This window comes from Alligator mississippiensis, chromosome 11 (genome assembly GCF_030867095.1).
Source record: "Alligator mississippiensis isolate rAllMis1 chromosome 11, rAllMis1, whole genome shotgun sequence".
NCBI classification, from domain to species: domain Eukaryota; kingdom Metazoa; phylum Chordata; order Crocodylia; family Alligatoridae; genus Alligator; species Alligator mississippiensis.
In genome coordinates, this window is record NC_081834.1 from 32,331,198 (window position 1) to 32,349,858 (window position 18,661).

Sequence of the window (18,661 nt, forward strand, 5' to 3'; positions counted from 1 at the left end):
TCAGTCCACGTACATTTCCCCATGACAAACGGATCCCTCCTTCCCTAGAACTACATATAGAATGAGTACCAGAGTAAAGCTTTTGGGAGAAGCAGCCCAGCGTTTTACAGTTGTCAGTGGCCATTCCTGCAACACTTCCTTAGTCTTCTCATCCACGCGCATCACTGAGTCTTTGGTAACACCCAGCAAGCGAGGAACCAACTTGTTTTTGCCTTTCATTTTTTCCTATAATAGAAATGTCCAGGATTATTTTTTCTTCTTCAAACAAAGTGTTTTAGAGAAGGAAGCATGACTGAATGAACTTAGGAAAGGTAAGACTGTGACACACTAAAGATGACAACTAAAACATCCACATCCAGTTTCTCAGGCTATGGCAAGTGCTTGTGTGATTAACTAGCCATGTCTTAACATTAAGAAGTGTTAGTAAGTGGCTAAAAAGAATTAAATGAAGTCAGCATTCCTTGTAATAAACAGAAGTAACAAGGTGAAGAATGTTGCCACAAATAAAACAAGTCTACCTATTTCAGTCTGAAGCAACTTTTTATGGACAAGTCTGAGCTTGTAACCAAAGAGAAGGCAACCAAAAACCTTGTCAGGAAACTTTAAACTTCACTGTATTTAATAACCCATTTAAACCCATTTAACCCATATAAAAATGTTACAACTTATGTTGGAGCTCAAAAATAAACTCACACGCTAGCCAGCAAATCTATTTACAAAGTCATAGAACTTTATTGCAAGCCCTAAATACTGAAGTTAAAGGCAAATGGCTCAACTAAAGGATGATTTTTTTCTTTCTTGAGCACTACTGTATTTTCTTACATACCACACCCTCCTCTCCCTCAAATAAGATGCATGTGTTGTTTTGGGGAGGTGAAGGAAGAGGAAGAGGAAGAAAAGACCTTTTCTTGAAAATACTGCTAAGTACAAGTACAGTATTTTTGCAGCTGTGGGGGGGATGGAGGGGAGAGCCCATAGTTCCAGAATCAGTGGCGACATGTAGGGGGTGCATGTGCACCCCCTGACAGCAGCATTCCTGGGTAGGGAGGGGGTCAGGCGAGAGCACTAGTGCTCCCGCCCCAAGTGCACTGTCCAGGGAGCATGCCAGGAGAAGCGGTCCCCCTGCAGCTGATCCTGCTGACCCAGAAGTGCCAGCGGTGCACAGCCGCCAGTTGCAGGTCAGTGGGATTGGCTGCAGGGACCCCCTGCCCCTGGGCTGCAGGATCACCCATGGAGCCTCTGCCCCCAGTCACTGACTATCCGCTTGGGGGGCAAGCCCCCCCCCCCCCCCCCGACTCAGGATGCACCAGTTGCCCATGTCCAGAATGTGATGTCCCCTGGCTCAAGAAAGGGGGCAGGCAGTTCTGCTTCAGCAGGATCCAGCCCTCACCTGTTGTTGCTGGCTGAACTGAACTGCCTTAGCTGGCTGGGCAGGCACTCCTGGCTGTATATTGAGCTCACAGGGATAACAGGTAGTTTGGCTCCCACAGAATCGAGCCCACTGTTCCCTGTATTTCCTCATTTAAGACACTCCAATTTCTAGTACCTAATTTTGGGGGTGAACGTATATGTCATATGCAAGTAAACTGGTACTTTGTATTCAGTGTCAATATTTGCTGTATTTTCACATTACCTACTACATGTTTAACTTTTTAAAGGATCCCAGGCCTTGCTTAATTGGGAATATAGAATATATTAAGCCAGCAAGGATCTCCTAAGTATGGAGGCATTCTGGCATAGCTGCACTTTACACTTACATAATAAAACTAACCCTGTATAGTTCCATGTGAAACAAGCTATACATGTAAATACACAGTTTTGCCAATATAACTGCATCTACGCTAGGGGCCTCTGATAGCACAACCACATTGGTAGGGATCCCACTCCTGTCCTCTGCCAACAAAAATCCACAGAACAGAAGTTAGACAGTGCAGTCATCCCCTCACAGGAACACAACTCTGAACATATGCAAGCCAGTGGTTTCTACTATATGACCCACACTGGCAGTGACTTCTAGATTATGAGCCTAATTATTCATTGGCCCTGGCCTTGTGTATAAGTGAGTGACAAACACTATCACTGTTTGGTAACAGGTTACAAACATTCTGCACCAATTCAATGACTACGCAAAGGCCTGAACAAGGAAGAATTGTGTCCTGCATCAGCTGCTTGACTTTTAAATGAAATATCCCTTCCAGGTGGTCCATCTTTATCATATTTTGCTTCTTAAAAATAGACAAAACACTTAGCATAACTTGGTGGAAAGTGTGAGCCAATATATTTCATACTAGATTACTATTCATGTTTTATCATAGCTTCTGCCAAGGTCCTGAAAATCTGTCTTCACCCCAAACTTGCTGTGACCTGAAGAGATTAACCTGCAACTGATTTTCATGTGCAATTCAGCACAGTGCTCTTCTTTCAAAATAAAAGCATTTTAGGCTCCAAGTCTTTGCAGGTTATTTTCAACTACCATGGTGGTAAATATATTTTGGAAATTAGCTTTTCAATTAAAAATTACCATTGGAAAAACATCACAACAGGGCAATGCCAAATTTCCATCAGGAAGACTGAGAAGCATGTGAGGCAATATATACTGTATGCTAACCTTCACTACTCATTCTCCAAAGAATTTCTGAATAGTATTTTACAATGAGAAAGAGGGATTTAGTAAGGATGAAGAATCCTGAGCTTTAAATGAGGCAAGATTCACCAAAATTATCACATATCATGGCTCTAAAAGATATGCTTTTGTATCCATTAGGACAACTTGACCCATGCAAATTATGAGGGGGTTTCTCTCGGCTGAGAGCTGCTGTCTCAATTATTTGAGCATTCTGCCTCCAAAGCTTATGAAACAAAGGCCCAAAGCTATCCATTTATTGTGGAAAAAACAGTCATAAAATAGAAATTAGACCACACATTTTATTCCTCTAAATGTATTTTGTTATAGACTACAAAGAATCCATTCTTATTTACCTACTAGGGCAAATATTAAGTCTTTGCCAAAGAGACCAATAACTCCCTCTGAAATTCTATGACAAATGTCCTGAGGCTGCAGACAGATGTAAGACTCACATCAATGCCAAAAAATACCCCTATAAGCAAATACTATGCCTCCATGATTCTGTAGCTCTAACTTTAGCTCTGCTTCATTCAGGGTCAAAATGAAGTATTTTTTCTAATTTGTATCACTACAGGATTACGGAGTGCATTACAATTGCTGCTTGCTTCTAAACAGCAGCTCCTCCTCTATAAAAGCAGCTAAAACATACATTTGCCTTTAGATTCATAGACTGTAGAGTCGGAAGGGACCACAAAGGATCATTGCATCTGACCCCCTGCCCCTGGCAGGAAAGACAACCAAGGTCAGACGACCCCAGCCAGGTGACTATCAAGCCTCCTCTTTAAGGCCTCCAAGCTAGGTGATAGCACCACCTCTCTTGGAAACCCATTCAAGATCCTGGCGACCCTTACTGTGAAAAATTTCTTCCTAATATCTAACCTAAATCCACTCTCAACTAGTTTACACCTGTTATTCCTAATGACTCCCTGGGGCGCCTTAGTAAATAGCGCTTCCCCAATTCCCCGTTGACCTCCCCTAATAAATTTATAGGCGGCCACAAGATCTGCCCTCAGCCGTCTCTTGTGAAGGCTGAAGAGATTCAGCTCTCTCAACCTCCCCCAATAGGGTCTATCACAAAGGCCACTAATCATGCGAGTGGCCCTCCTCTGGACCCTCTCGAGATTCCCTGCGTCCCTCTTAAAGTGCGGTGCCCAAAACTGGACACAGTACTCCAACTGCAGTCTGACCAGTGCCGCATATCACCTCTCTTGATCTGTTGGTCATGCATCTGGTAATACACAACAAGGTGCGTTTCTTTTCAGCATCATTTCCCCTGCTGGGCCTTCACACATGCGCTCTTTGATGATTTTTTCCAGTATTTTCCCAGGGACAGAGGTAAGACTGACTGGCCTGAAGTTACTTGGCTCATCCCTTCTCCCCTTCTTAAAAATGGGCACCACATTGGCCCTTTTCCAGTCCTCAGGGATCTGGCCAGAGCACCACAAGTGCTCAAACAGCTGTGCCAGCGGCTCAGCTATGACACTGGCCAATTCCTTCAGCACCCATGGATGGTGGTCATCCGAGCCAGCTGACTTGTACCCATCCAGCCCTTCCAAGCGCTCCTTAACTAAGTCAGTGCTAACCTTTGGCGGTCTGGTGCCTTTTGGACATCTCTCTATGCTCAAGGTGGGGGGACTGTCTTGGTCAGTATTTAGGAATACTGAAGAAAAGAACTCATTGAAGAGCTCCGCCTTTTTCCCTGTGTCAACCACCAACTGTCCTGATTTGTCCTGCAGGGGCCCTGTGTTACTCTGCACTTTCCTTTTGCTCGCTATGTATCTGTAGGAGGACTTTTTATTGTCCTTAATTGCTGTAGCCAGCCTAAGCTCCAGTCATGCCTTGGCCTGCCTAACTGACTCCCTGCAATAGTGCACCAGGGAAGTGTATGCCTCCTTGGTGGCTGTCCCCTGCTTCCACTGCATATAAATCTCTTTCTTTAACCCCAGTCTTTCCTGGAGTTCCTTGTTTAGCCAAGGGGGCTTTTTTATCCCCTTCCCTGCGTAAGGGGATAGACTCTTTTTGTGCCCCAAGGATCACTCCCTTGAGAAACCTCCAACCCTCCTGGACCCCCATTAGCTGGATGCTCGAGTTCCACCACCTCATTAACTAGCCTTCTAAGCTTACTAAAGTTGGCTTTTCTGAAGTCTAACACTTTAGCCTCACTGGATATTTTTCCCACCTTTCGCTGGATAGTGAACTTTACCAAGTGATGGTCACTATCTCCCAGGTTACTGTGTACTCGCAGGTTCCCCACAAAATCATCCCCTGTTGCTAAGACCAGGTCTAGCAAGGCGCTACCCCTGGTGGGACTGGACACCATCTGGGTTAGGTGGAGGTCCTGCACACAGTGTAAGAACCTCCACGAGTGGCTTATTTTGGCCGCCTGACCCACAATGCCTTGGTATTCCCCTCCTCTACGCCTGCCTTGATGATGGAAGATGTGTACTGCTCCTTAACATAAAGAGCTACAGCCTCGCCTTTTTTCCCCCCACTGTTGTGCCTATACAACCTGTACCCCTTTAACCAGGAACGATTAAGTTGCTATTTGCTTCAAACTACAAGAAAGATAGTGAAGTAATTCATGTAAACAGAAGAATAAGTATTTCTATCTTCAACCAAACAGTCTACTAGTCATTTTTGACAACTCTATGACTAAGTTCTAAGTATGACTGTTTGCTAAATGTGAAACCTATAATTTTAATATTTTAGTTACTGAAAATTGAACACAATTTTCATTACAGCCCCTAATACAAGATATCAGCTGATGAACCCAGCTTGAAACCTTCACTTGCTTTCTAAACAAACTCCAACCATTTTGTCTTTTAACATTTATGTCTAAATTAGGTTTCAGCACTTGGGATCTCAGAGAAGCATTTAGTGCGGTATTCATTAATCACAAGATTGGCAGCCACTTAATTCACTTGAAAAGAATTTAATGAACTTTGTGCAATAAAGCACTGAGGTTTTGCAAGAAAAGAAAAATATTACTTTAAAAAATGGAGAGAGAACAACATTAAATAGTTAAGTTGCAAGTATCCTTGTGGAGCTAGCAAATGTAAAACATATTATTTTCAGTTGATATAATTAACACTGGCTTACAAAGTCAGAAAAAAACACCCACAAACACTGAATAAGGTTGAGAAGGTTCAACAACCTGTTGCCTGAAAGAAACTTTTCCAGCTGAACAGATTGGGAAGCTGAGATTCTATTCTAAAAAGCAATACACCAGTTGATTTTTCCTCAAAACTTTAGATATGACAAGATATTACTCACTGACTTCCCACTTTGTATATTCCCCTCCCATTGGCTTCAGTGGAATTTATGGGTGGCTCAGTATTTTCAGAAAAAAGTAAGACCACTTGATATTTAAAAACCAAAAATAGGTTTGGGATCCTCATTTTGATATTCCAAACAGAACTGCAGTTCCATTCCCTTACTGCCTCATTTCAAGGAGGCTAAGCATTTCATCAACAGAAAAGCAACTCTATGACTGTAAAGTCACAGCTTGGTTTCATTTTCTTATTTCATTTCTTGGTTTGATTTACATGCTATCCATAAGGTGATGGCTTATTGTAAGTGTACATTGTACATTTTACAATGAATTGTTAAGGAGAAATAATCATACAACCGAGAACATGATTTTTATAAGATGCAAAGCATTCAACATGCATATTCAAAAAGTCTATTTACTCCTAAGTAGGGAAAACAACAGGCTTTTTTACCTTTTGTAAATGTTTTATAGAGAAGATAGCCTGATAATCTTAGAAAGTAGACTGAATAAAGTGGGAGTGAATAGGGATGATTTTGTTGTTGTCTTCACAGAACCTAGAACAACTGAGCACAGCTTATGGTGGTTTTAATGCAATTTCAATGGAGAAGCCCTGTACTTGTTTTTGACCTTTGACATTTAAAGCTTGCTTTAAGAAGCTGTTCCAGGGCAATGAACAATCAAGCAAATTCTAATTTACCTTAACAAGAAAAAAGGACACTCCATATGTCCTTAGGGACCGTGCAAGCTTCACATACTTCACCTTGGCTTCTATTTCTGTCATTTCTCCACAGTTCTTGTGTTCCTATAAAAAGAGCTCAATTTTACTCAGTGTCACTTAAAATTGATAGAAATAATACTTATTGCATATAGAGAAAGGGAGTGAATTTGAGATATGCCATCTTTTATTTGTTATGTGCTGCTTGTTTTTCTAGGGAGCTAATTAACTATTTAAAACATCACCCATCCAGAAATGCTAACAGGGCTGGGTATTCAGATTTTCTGATGTAAGGAATTATGGAACAACCTGCCCAAAGGGGAATTTTCTGCCTAACAATTATCAGTTCAGCTTATGCCTCAAAAAAAGGAGATTTAAAATATTTCCAAATACTATTTATAACTCCATTCTGGATATTTCTACTGCTTCTACAAATGGTCAATCATTTAAAAAAAACTATCATAATCTTAGCATCATGTACCCTGTGAAATCCATTGCCACATTATAATTATGCAGTTTTAAATTTGATACCTGTCACTTATACTGAAGGCCTTCATGTACTTAACTTATGAGAACAGAGTAGTATAGAAGCTCAGGTCTCCTTCCCCTGTCCTACCAATATATATACCATCTAACTCCATTCTCACTTTCTTTATAGAGAAACAGCTCTCATATTTTCACACCAGAGGTTTTTCTTCATGTCCCTAATCATTTTGATGCCTACCTTGAACCCCTTCATACTTCCAATGTGTTTTTTGAGACGAGTCAATCAAACATTAATATTCTATGTAAATTTATACACAGAATCACACACTTCACTTGCAACTATTTAGTTCTCTTAACATCCTTTTGCAAAATAAGGTCAACTGGCTCACTTTATCCAATAGTTTGTTGACGTGTTCAAAGACTAAGGCAGGGAAAGATAGGATTTTCCTATACAGAAAGCCAGGCTAATTTACCCTTTTATGACCCCCACTGGGTCATTTTAGAATTCTGTTTTTATTGATCATTTAAACCAGTTTACCCAGTACTTAAGTAAGGCTTAGCACTTTTTACTTCTAACCAATACTTTCACCAATACTCACCTTTAGCTCCTTGCTTCATCCTCCAGCTTCTCACTCAACCATTCCATCTCATTACCCTGACTCCAGCTCACAGTCCATCTCTTTGTTCATTCAAGCCCCATAATCTATCCCTTGCTCCTCCATCTTTTCTTCCCATGCTCATGGTCATGATATATCTTTTGTCTATCCCCAGTTCACCAGCTCATCCCCTTCTGCATTTCTGTTAGTTCATTTCCTCCTCTCTCTTGCTAAATGGTCCCTGCTTGCTGTTCCAGTTCTTGCCACCAAAACATTCCAAAGAATCTGGAAGGATAAACTGCAGAAAGTCCTGCTGAACCTATACATCCCCAGAATGCTCATGATTCTGTAAAGACAGTCCAGTAGTTGTCCTGCATGAGATCTGAAGAAGAGCTGGAATCTGTACAGTTCTGCTGGACTTCACTACCAAACACAAATATGCCTCTAATTTTGAGAACTTCACTACCAAACTCAAACATGCCTCTATTGCAGTAAGTGGTTTTCTGAGCCTTAAAACTTGGCCAAATTTGCATTGTTTTACACACAGATGACTAATCTCTCATCCCACCAAATACCAGGGCAACCTCCTCACAAATGTCAGGTCCCTGTGTAGAGGTCCTGGAGAATCTCAGCAACAGTTATCAGAATTATTTTGCACAAGGGTAAAATATTTCCATTAATCTCATTCTCAGATATAGAACTATTTTTGCTGAAGCTTGTCCAAATCAGCCTTGGGTGAATCCGGAACACAAAAAAAATGTCAGGCAGCTCTACCAACTCCAAGTATGATAAATTAACAAAATAAATAATTCACTGATTGGGAACAAGGCAGAAAAGAGGATAATATTTGACTAATCCTAGCAGTATATAATTTGACTCATGTCCTACATCCAGGTCAGAAGTCACTGGCTGAGTCATACCTGGACATTTCTGTTCCTTGGGTGGTGGCACTGAACAGGGCAACCTCAATTACTGGTGGCAGTGACCAGGCCAGCAGTGCAGTAGCTAGTATTTTTGTGACCTCCCTTAACTTCTTCACCACAACAAACTTGCTGCCTGGAACTAGTGCCCTGGTTGCCCCCTCCTCAGCTATGCTACTTGTAATTGGCATCTTCATTCATGACCCAAGAGACCTTATTTCAGTTGCTGGTGTCAATATTTCTCAACTAGATCAAATAGTTTATATACTTAGCTGTTGCCAGGTTTATATATTTTAATCAACATAGACATTCAGTGCATTGATGGCCCCAAAATTCTATACAACCTTTCCAGCAGTATTGGAACATTGTATACTTGTTTCCGTCTTTCATAATTTGATTCTTCCCATCGCTGAATACAGCCATTAGTAAACTTCATAGTACAATGCTTGAAGTTCACGCTTGAGCGATGAACACGTGAAAGGCTATAGGGTACAATTAAATTGATTTCCCTAAATGCACTTCTACTCTGGTGTAAACATACATCCTCAGGTTTCACCTTAATTGAGTAAAAGTCTTATGGACTTTGAACACAATTTTTTCCTAACAAATACAGTGAAAAGTGAAAAAAAATCTGCCAAAGAAGAAAAACTGTCAGCTTCTTTACAGTTGAGTTAGGGATAATGTATTAAATCAGTAGATGCATATACAAAGTACAGAGCTATGAAAGCAAATTCCTATTACACATGAAAAGGAAAAAAGAAACTATATTAGGCTTTTCAGCCTCAAAATTACCTGAAATATTCTCTTTTCAGATCCTCTTTGTTTGATGTATTCTTTAGGCAGGAATTCTTTTAGGCTGTAAATAATAATAATCAACAGTTAAACTAATGTCTTTGGGGAGCTGGGATCTTTTCTATGCTCCCTTACTAGCATGAAGCTCTTCACCATGGCTCTGAACATGGACATAAAATACCCTGTAATGAAACAAGACTATGGCTGGATTATCAGGTGAGGTCAATGGGTTAATTGTCTTAATTAAAACATACTTCAGCAACATCCATATGTGATAACACTTCATGTTTCTCCAGTGAACAAAAGTAAATAATAGCTGGGACCCCAAACCACATGATGCATTTCAGCAGCTTGGAATATTGCTCAAAGGGTTCATGTACAAATCCAAAATGCTGATTTTTTTGTTTTTGGGGAAGGAAATCAAAGTACAAAGCAGTTGCGTGTCAGCAGCTCAGTCTCTACAACTACTTTCTAGTTGCCCTATGACTTATTGAGGTGTAGACTGCTAGCTGTATCTTCTTCTTCTTCTATAATGTACCTCAGCCAAATATTACTGCAGCTTCTGGGCATCAATGCCCTGGAGAGAAGAAAAGGCCATGGTCTTCTGAGAGGAATTGCATCCTCACTTTATGACAGTGTGTTAGTAGTCTAGCAGGTTCATAAGAATGTAAATGAGAATCAAAGAAGAAAGGAATATTATACAGCCTAATTTTCTCTCAAATTACTATCCAAGTACATATAAGGTAATGACATGAATGTAGCAAACTTACACTTTCTACCATTAGAAAAGATTAAAATAGCTTTTAAGAAAATAAATCCTTTATTTTGAAGTCTTTTTAAAGAAAACTTGCATGAGAATTGCTCAACTAAAATTCAAGATTTTCTTTCTTTTTACAAAGAAAAAAAATGTCAGTAGTCAGATGATTTACTTTGTCCACTACACAAAATTATAGCAATATAAATCAGAATTCAAGTAATTTTTACTCCTGCCAACATCATAGCAGTTATGGCTCAGTTTTAATTTGATTGTGAAATCTCCTTTAGGGCTTGTCTGCATGGAGACACTCAGAAAAAATAATTCAAATTAATTTATAAGAAGTGGATTAATTAACCTGCATTACATTTCTCTATTGACATTCCAATTTAGATTTTAAATGGCCTTAGTTCAGTTTAGTTTAATTTACCTTGGAAGTAAATTAAACTAAATCAAATTAAAGCTACTTGAATTCTGCATGAAAGTGCTCACACAAAGGTTTAATGCACTTTAACTACCACTTCCAAATAATTTTCCTAAGTATCCCTACGCAGAGAAAGCCTTGGATGAATACAACATTATGTATAAAATAACTTATTCTAATGCACATCCAGTAATGCTAACAGCTAAGATACAATTTTCTTAAAAATGTAATGCTGACCTAACCCAATTTAGAGTTTTAATTTGCATTAAGGAAGGGAAAGATAGTAAAACATTCCAATGACATAGTCTGTTTTCACAATTTCCTAAAACAGAAATTCTAAGCAGTAACTGCTTTAGAGGAACTACCCAACCAGGACACGATTAGAATGTTCTATCCCCTGTAAGACTCTCCTTGGCATCAACTATCATTGGTTTAAAGATGTTAGGAGATGTCCCTGACTGTTCCATTTAATAGCTCCCAATAGATCTGTCCTCTGATAAATAGCCCAATCCTTTTTTGAACCTGCAATCAGATTCTACAACCTCCTGTGGCAGTTTCACAAGTTAACTGTGGGCTATAAAAATATAGTTCTACTTGCCTTTCACTAATGCCCCCCTTGTTTTTGTATTCTGGGACTTGGGGAATAACCATTTCGGACTCACTTTATCCATCCACTTCATGATTTTATAGACCTTTAACATTCTCCCTCAGATGTCTCCTTTCCAAATTGAAGACGCACAGATTTTTTCAAGTCTTGCACAGTACAATAGTTGCCCCTTAACTCATGGTCATCTTTGTTGCCCCTCTCTGTACATTTACTATTTCCACTACATTTTTAAGATGTGTAGATCAGAATTTTATGCAACATTCCAAGATGTGGATGCATTGTGGATTTATACAGCAGTATAATGATACTTTCCATTTTGGTTTCAATTCTATTCTTAATGGTACCTAACATGATTTGTTTTTTGGTCACTGATGCATACGGAGTGTTTTTAGACCACTACATAGTGTCTCCGAGGTCTCTTTCCTGAGTTGTAACACCTATTTCAGAGACCAGTAGTACGTCTAGATCGGGGCGCCAAAGATGTGACCTGCGGCCCAGGTCTGACCTGTGGAGCCCTGTAATCTAGTCCCCAATGCTGTCTGTGCATCTTGTAGTTGACCCACAGATGGCATACAGGGTGTGCTGGATGGTCCTGTGCACTGTCCACTCCAGTGTTCATTGGCTCCATGCTGGATCCAGATTATGTCCCAGAGCAGTTGCTGCATGCACCATGACCCCACAACCCCAAAGCAAACAGTGTGCAGTGCAGGCTATTGGATAGCTATGCCCATATTCTACTATGGTTATTTCCCAGGCTTCTGGGCTTTGCTGTTTGCTGCATAGGGCTGGGAAGGAATTCCCTGCTTGCTCCTATACATCGGGGGGGTTTTGAAGCCTTCCACAGAGACACTGGGTGTAGGGAGCATGGCTCTCTTCCTGGGATCTCTTAAGCATATGTTAACAACCTTTACAGAAGCAGGATGATAGCTGCTGTGGTTCCCCTACTTTACCTACAGCAGGTTAGGATGTTATGTCTTGTGTTCTGTTAGGGTTGACTGTGCAGTTTTATTAAGAGGTTTAACAGTGGATTTGTATAGGATGGGTTGGATAGGGATGATCCTGCCTCAGGGCGATGTTGGATTAGATGACCTATGGAGGTCCTTTCCAGCCCTACTTCTTTATGATTCTATTAATATGCTGTTTTGTGTATGTAAGTGCTTTTTCTGCTCTTTCAGTTTGTAACCAATTTATCTTATTTTTAGTTTCAATTAATTTTTATATACTTTCTGTGACTGGCTTATCTGGTATAATTTTTAAAGTCTTTCCACCTCACTACTCAGACTTTGCATTTCCTCTCTTGTAGTCCTTCTTAGGTAAGACTCTTTATTTATTAGGCTGCTTTTGATGCCTGCTTTGAAAGCATGACATAACATATTCTTTTTCATAGATTCATAGATTGATTCATAGATTGTTAGGGGCTGGAAGGGACCTTGCAGCTCATTGGGTCCAGTCCTCCTCTTCCCCCCACTCTAGGCAGGAAGACCACTGGGGTCAAGTGACTGTAAGTCATAACTGGGGTCAAGTGAATGGGGTCATAAGCCTCTAAGATCTAGAGGCTTGGTGGAGGGTCTAGTCAGGCTTGGAGCCCAACAGTATTAAAAGTCTGTAAGTTGTTCTTGCTGAACTTCTAGTCCAAATGTAAGAAATCTAGTTTTTACATTATTTCCACCTTTCGCTAAGATCATACAAGGAAAGGATTTTGGATATATCCAAACCAAAACTAGATAATGGGCTTCTTTCCTTTCTGGATAAATGTCTAATTTATAACTGTAGGGGAAAGGGTGGATGCCTCAATATATACGTAAAAGGCTCTTCCTGAAATTGTGAGGTATGTTAAATTAGTGGATTTAAGCCCACCTCTAATAAAAGAAGCTAATTTCTGATGGCAATCAAAAAATGGATTATGCAGAAAAACCCCACAAATATTGCTAAGATATTTGAAGGAGGGAAAAAATGAACCATGGAAATGAGTCTACAAAACCAATGGGCATTTTTATAATGTAAGTCTTTCCTGAAATAAAGGACAATAAAATAGGTCCTACCATTATTCTATCAATTCAGATAGTCCAGATTCCCAACAAGGGGAAAAATGCTGCCTTTTTAACTGGCTGCTTCCACGGACATCATCATACGGATGATGGTTCTGAAAGTAACAGCTCCTAAACACAACTAGAAGAACTTGTGAAAATGGCAAAATTCTTTGCATGGCAAGTAATGGAGATACAATGATACACTGCTCAAGAACAGAATTATCAACCTGTTTTTTACACCAGTGGACACCATTGAGCAGTTTTTCTCAAGGTTATGTCACATACACTTCAGTGTGTATAAATAATTACTAACTTCCCATGCTTCTCTATCATCTATATGCTATTGATAACCTCCAATAAGGTAGTATCTGTAGTAAAATTGGTTATTGATTTTTAATTTGCAGGAAAAAATGCTCACATCTTTGGAGACTAAACAGCATTGCTAATTAAATCATGAAAGGAGAAAAAGAAAACAGAAGGAATATATTTTCGCATAATAAAACAACACATTTAACATTAGCATTTCAATCTGATTTATATTATTCTCAGTGAAATAAGAGTTTGATTTCCTTTCTAATAGTTGGACTCCTTCCTGGTCATATTAAAATGAGATAGTTAGTCTCCAAATTTTCCTTTTGCACCTCTCTAATAGATAACTGTACTGGTCCATGATCTGGTCAGTCTGTTCTGCCTTGTTTGGCTGATATAGCATTATTAAGTAATGATTTGGAAATTGGGCTCATATCTCTTTGTGTATATAGTTTGTGTGGTGTTGAATAAAAAGATAAGTCTCTTTTGGATTTAAACATCTCTAGGAGTCACAAAATTCATAATCTTAGTGCTGTGCCTGATTTTCTGTCTTTTGTTATACCTCCATCAGATCTATCTACTTTTGAGTCCAAAACACAGTATTTATATAGTCTCCTCCCAAAACATTGTCCTGTTTAAATTTCTCTCAAGTTTGAGATAGCTTTCTAAAGAAAGACATCTGGCTCTCCCTGACTAGGTGCATAGATACTTTCTACAGTTAACATTCTATCACCAATAGTTCCCTTAACAAGCATGCACCTGTCTTCCATATCCATATATGTTTCTTTTAGCTGAAAGGTAAATGATAAATTATAATTGCAACTCCTCTTTTAGTCAGTTTATCTGGAGCTATTTGTGTGTTTGTGTGTGTGGGGGGGGAAGAGTGAAACCACTTGCCTCTTACGTGTTCACTGAATTCCTTTTAAAGGTGGATTTCTTGGATGAAGCAAAAATCTGGTGGTTCATCTTTGATGGCTTGTAGCACTTTCTTCTATTTAATCTTATTAAGAACCTTAACATTTACAGTATAAAACCTGAGTTTATTCAACATCACAAGAACAGTATGTTGCCACCTGTTGAATTGGTTTCTGTGTATTTGTAGTTTTTACTCTATTAGTAAATAACCTTATCTTTGAATCTGCGTTTAAACTGTCTGCACAAAGAGGTTCTTTCTTTTCTGAAGAATTATTTTGGATTCAAAACATTTTTTACACCCCCTTCCCAACATACCCACCCTAATTCCTCCTCCACCCACTTCCTCAAAAGCAAACAACTTTAACTTTATGCACAAGCCTTACCAATGCGTTGCGTTTTTTAGTCTCTTCCCCCCTCCTCCCTATGTCCTCAAACAATCCCCACTAGAAAGTGCCCTTTCCCTACCTCCACACCCCATTTGTAAAAATGTGTAGATTCACCAATGCCCCAGTGAAGTTAGTAGTTAAACTACCTTTCTAATGTGGTGAACTACTTGCTACTTTGGGTGAAATCATAGTATTATTTTATGGACTTATAGCAGAGGTTTCAAACTTATCTGACTGGATGAGTGGTGTGGGACCAGTCTGTGGGTGGGATCAGGCCCACACACAGGTTTCTCACACCAGATCAAGTACATGTCTTCAAGTGGGTATGGCACCTGTTGCAGCCAGTCCAGGACTGCGCTGCACATGATGCCCAGTTCAGCACATGAATGATCCATGCTGGATCCAGAGAATGGTTGGAGTGGGTGCAGTGTGCATCACACTGGCTGCACTGGGACTATGCCACCTGTGCCAACCCACTTTGGGATGTGCACTGGATCTGGTATGGAGCAGATGTGGGGTCTCCAAGTGGACAGACTGAGTGCTGTGAGTGGGGTCAGCTGGCATGAGCCACATGCTACCTTTGAATCAACTCCGAAACCCACAGGCAGCAGTCAGGGCTGGATGACAGGTCTCTCTTGGTCAGATCCAGACCACAAATGAGACACAAAGGATTAGCACCAAGGGAGGGAGAAAGCCACAAAGCAGGCCAGTCCCTCCCCCAGAAGAGGCCCCATCTCAAATCACATTTATGTCTCCCCTTTTTCCCCATACCCTCTTGATTTTGTCTTTTCCTTTATTTTCCCACTTGCTCTCCCTTTTTTTTAATGAAGGCTCTGCCTTTACAATTTCAAACCACACGTTTCTCTACCCAAATTACTTCAAGTAGGGTTTCAAACATTAACAATTTCTGCAGGATTTACTTATACTTAGCAAGCCTATTCCTACATTTTCACATCTTTTTTTCAAATCAACAGCTTTGCAACCCTTCGTCTCAGGTTTCCTGTCATTATGCTTCATGATCTTCCTTCTTTTGTTTTTTGTTCATGATCTGCCACTCCGTATTTCTGTTTTGAGCTTCAAGATCTGTGTTGGAAACTGGTTGTGCTTCCAAGTTGTCTTCTATTAGTTTGAATCTTCTGAGTACTCCAACTCCTGCCTTATTTTTAATGATGTATTGCTGTCCTTCCTGAGCAAACAGAACTTAAAAGGATAGCCCCATCTGTATTCTGTCTTTGCTTCTCTGAATCATGTTGCATAATCTCTTTCAGTTCTTTTATTTAGAGTGGAATATGATGCATCTTGAAAAAAATGTGTACTTTGTATCCATCCAATTTAACTGTAGAGAGTTCTCTAGATGTTGTTTTTGTTTGCAGGAATGTATTCTTACAATGTTATCACTAACTACTATATTTGTGCTGGGAGAAGTACAAATATTATCTATGGATATCAGTACACCTGCTTCTGGTTCTGAGGTTTAGAGCGGTTCTTCAAAGAATTTAGTAAGATCCCCTTTCTTCACCCCTACAGGGAGATTCTTCGTTTTAATATTTTTCCTTCTTGCATGAGATTTTCCATATTTCCATTTTTATTGAGAGCTTTTTCCTTTTTTTCTTTAAACCAGACTAATTCTGTTTTGGAGTTCAACATTAGCTTTAAAGGTTTTTCCACATTTTTCTCAATATCTGTAATTCTGTTCCTAAATTCTTCTGTCTCAGATGCAATCTTGTCAAGCTTTTAGTTCTAGAATAGAGACCTGAACTCGGATGTGATCTCATCAAAAGTCATCAGTGGTGCTGGAAGCTGCTTTGGTCTTCTTTCCTGCTTTTCTTGCTTTATTTCCAGTTTCAGCAGCCATCTCTGAATCCTCATGGTCTGCCAGCTGCTTCACAGTTTTTCTTCCTGTGAATGTGTATGGAGCTTTGCATATCAGGTTCCTTATATGCAGCTGCCCTTTAACATTTAGGAGAAAATGTTTCTGAAGCCTGAATGGGGTTAGGGGTAGGTGATATCTTTGGATTATGCCACATTTCCCCTGGAGCTCTGGCTCTAAGCATCCATCCTCCACAGCAACATCACACAACCAACCCCCAAATGATGTTTTTCAATGTTCATTAAAAAGATGGAATCATAAAGAAGAGATCTGATTGGTTACTGTTTTTACTTGGAAATCAAAGCTGTTGGTGGGTAGGTTTAGCCACTTTATACACTCTCATCTACATATGAAAAGAAAGAAGATTTTTTTAAATAGCTATTTTCTCATCACATTTAACCACAACCTGCCTCTGTAGATGAAGAGGCAAAATTTAAACCCATTTTGATCATGCTATTTAAAATCTGATAGCCTGAAAGTTCTCACAGTTAAATGTGTGCTTACTCTGGCATGTACTGTAAGGAAATTCCAACAACCAGTATCTAAGTGTTAAAACAATGCAGGCAATAATCTTTATTTGTGCCAAGAATAATTTATCAATGACAGAAAAGGATTAAAAAAGGAGAGTTCTTCATGTAAACATGCTGTTAATATGGTAAATTAAACAAAGTTGTTTCAACTGCATGCTAGGAAAGGGACCAACCCTATTTTCCTCCTAATTTTTTTTTTATAAGTAGATATAATCCCTTTAAGGTAGCTTTTAGGTGTGTTGAGATGACATTGGTTAGTCAATGGTCACTGATCAACCACATTTCAATTTAAGTTGTAACATCTCATTAACATACAACTTCAACTCTTTCACACTTTGATATATATCAATATATTTCCATAGAAAAGAAAATAATATTTTCAAAACCTGTTCTAGAAATATTAACTCAAAATCTTGATTTCGCTTTTCTGAAGTCAGTATTTTTTTTATTTTTGGGTTTGTTTGTTGTTTTTTTTTACAAATGGAAGATAAAGTTGAATAATTTCTTTTTTTTTTTTCTAATGAAAAGTAGTAGTAAGAGAGCATATCCAAAAGAACTGGAATGAACCTGTACAAAGGAAATATATTGTTAGGGGCAGATTAACATAACATTTCTCATTATGGTAACAAGATTATACCTAATGGAAATAAAATAATTGACAGAAAAACCCCTACAGTTAACAATAAACTCTCGATACTTGAGTCGTCTATGAATTTCAAAGGAACAATCTCTAATTATTTTTATATTTCATTTCTAAAAAGCATAATGGGTAATGCACTGCCATTTAGCTTTTTATAGCATTTTATAGCTTAATGAATTACATATAGTCTGGTTTGCACAGTAGAAGTGAAAATATCTATCCTGCAGTGCATGTCTAACACACAAATAATGCCACCAGATTGGACAATTTTTTGTTCTATGGAATGAGACAAAGAGGCAGAAAACCTAGGAGGGTTCTTGGCAGCTGAGGTCTGCTGACATTGCATAGCCATTGAAGAGAACGGCCAAACAGACGTTTTTATGGGAAATTCATCCAGTAAGATAAACCTTAAAGACATCTTTAAAAACAAAACCAATAAAACACATCCTTTAAAAAAAGAAATATTTGCTGTGAACACTAAAATCCATGGGTCATAACCTTTGCTTAGCACTATCTTGTCATAATGTGGTATGATAATGGGTTGCCACAGGAATGTCATCAGGTTGGGAATAGGCATGAATAGAGGGACTGTAGAATAAAAGAGGCTCTTAAGTAATGGTTATGCAACTACTCTCAATAAGAAGGAATTAAGACTAGAACTATATTATGTCTATTACATAGTGTTTCCCCACTTCTAAGAGAAATCAGCAGCTCTTTAAGTACTACTTCACTGTCCAATCAGCAGAGAGACTAAATCCAGACGGTACAAAGGAACGCTGATTCCTCAGAT

At 39.2% G+C, this 18,661-nt stretch overlaps 1 protein-coding gene across 3 annotated transcripts in view; it reads right to left on the bottom strand.

Moving 5' to 3' along the window:
* The window catches only part of TLN2 (talin 2), a 391,556-nt gene that overhangs the window by 174,065 nt on the left and 198,830 nt on the right, over positions 1-18,661 (bottom strand). For all 3 annotated transcript variants that reach the window (XM_059714785.1, XM_059714786.1, XM_059714784.1), the window contains exons 9-11: positions 9,407-9,470; positions 6,595-6,699; positions 70-225 (exon numbers count right to left, since the gene is read on the bottom strand). In XM_059714785.1, coding sequence (XP_059570768.1) covers positions 70-225; positions 6,595-6,699; positions 9,407-9,470 — 325 coding nt within the window. The remainder of the gene's footprint in view (positions 1-69; positions 226-6,594; positions 6,700-9,406; positions 9,471-18,661) is intronic.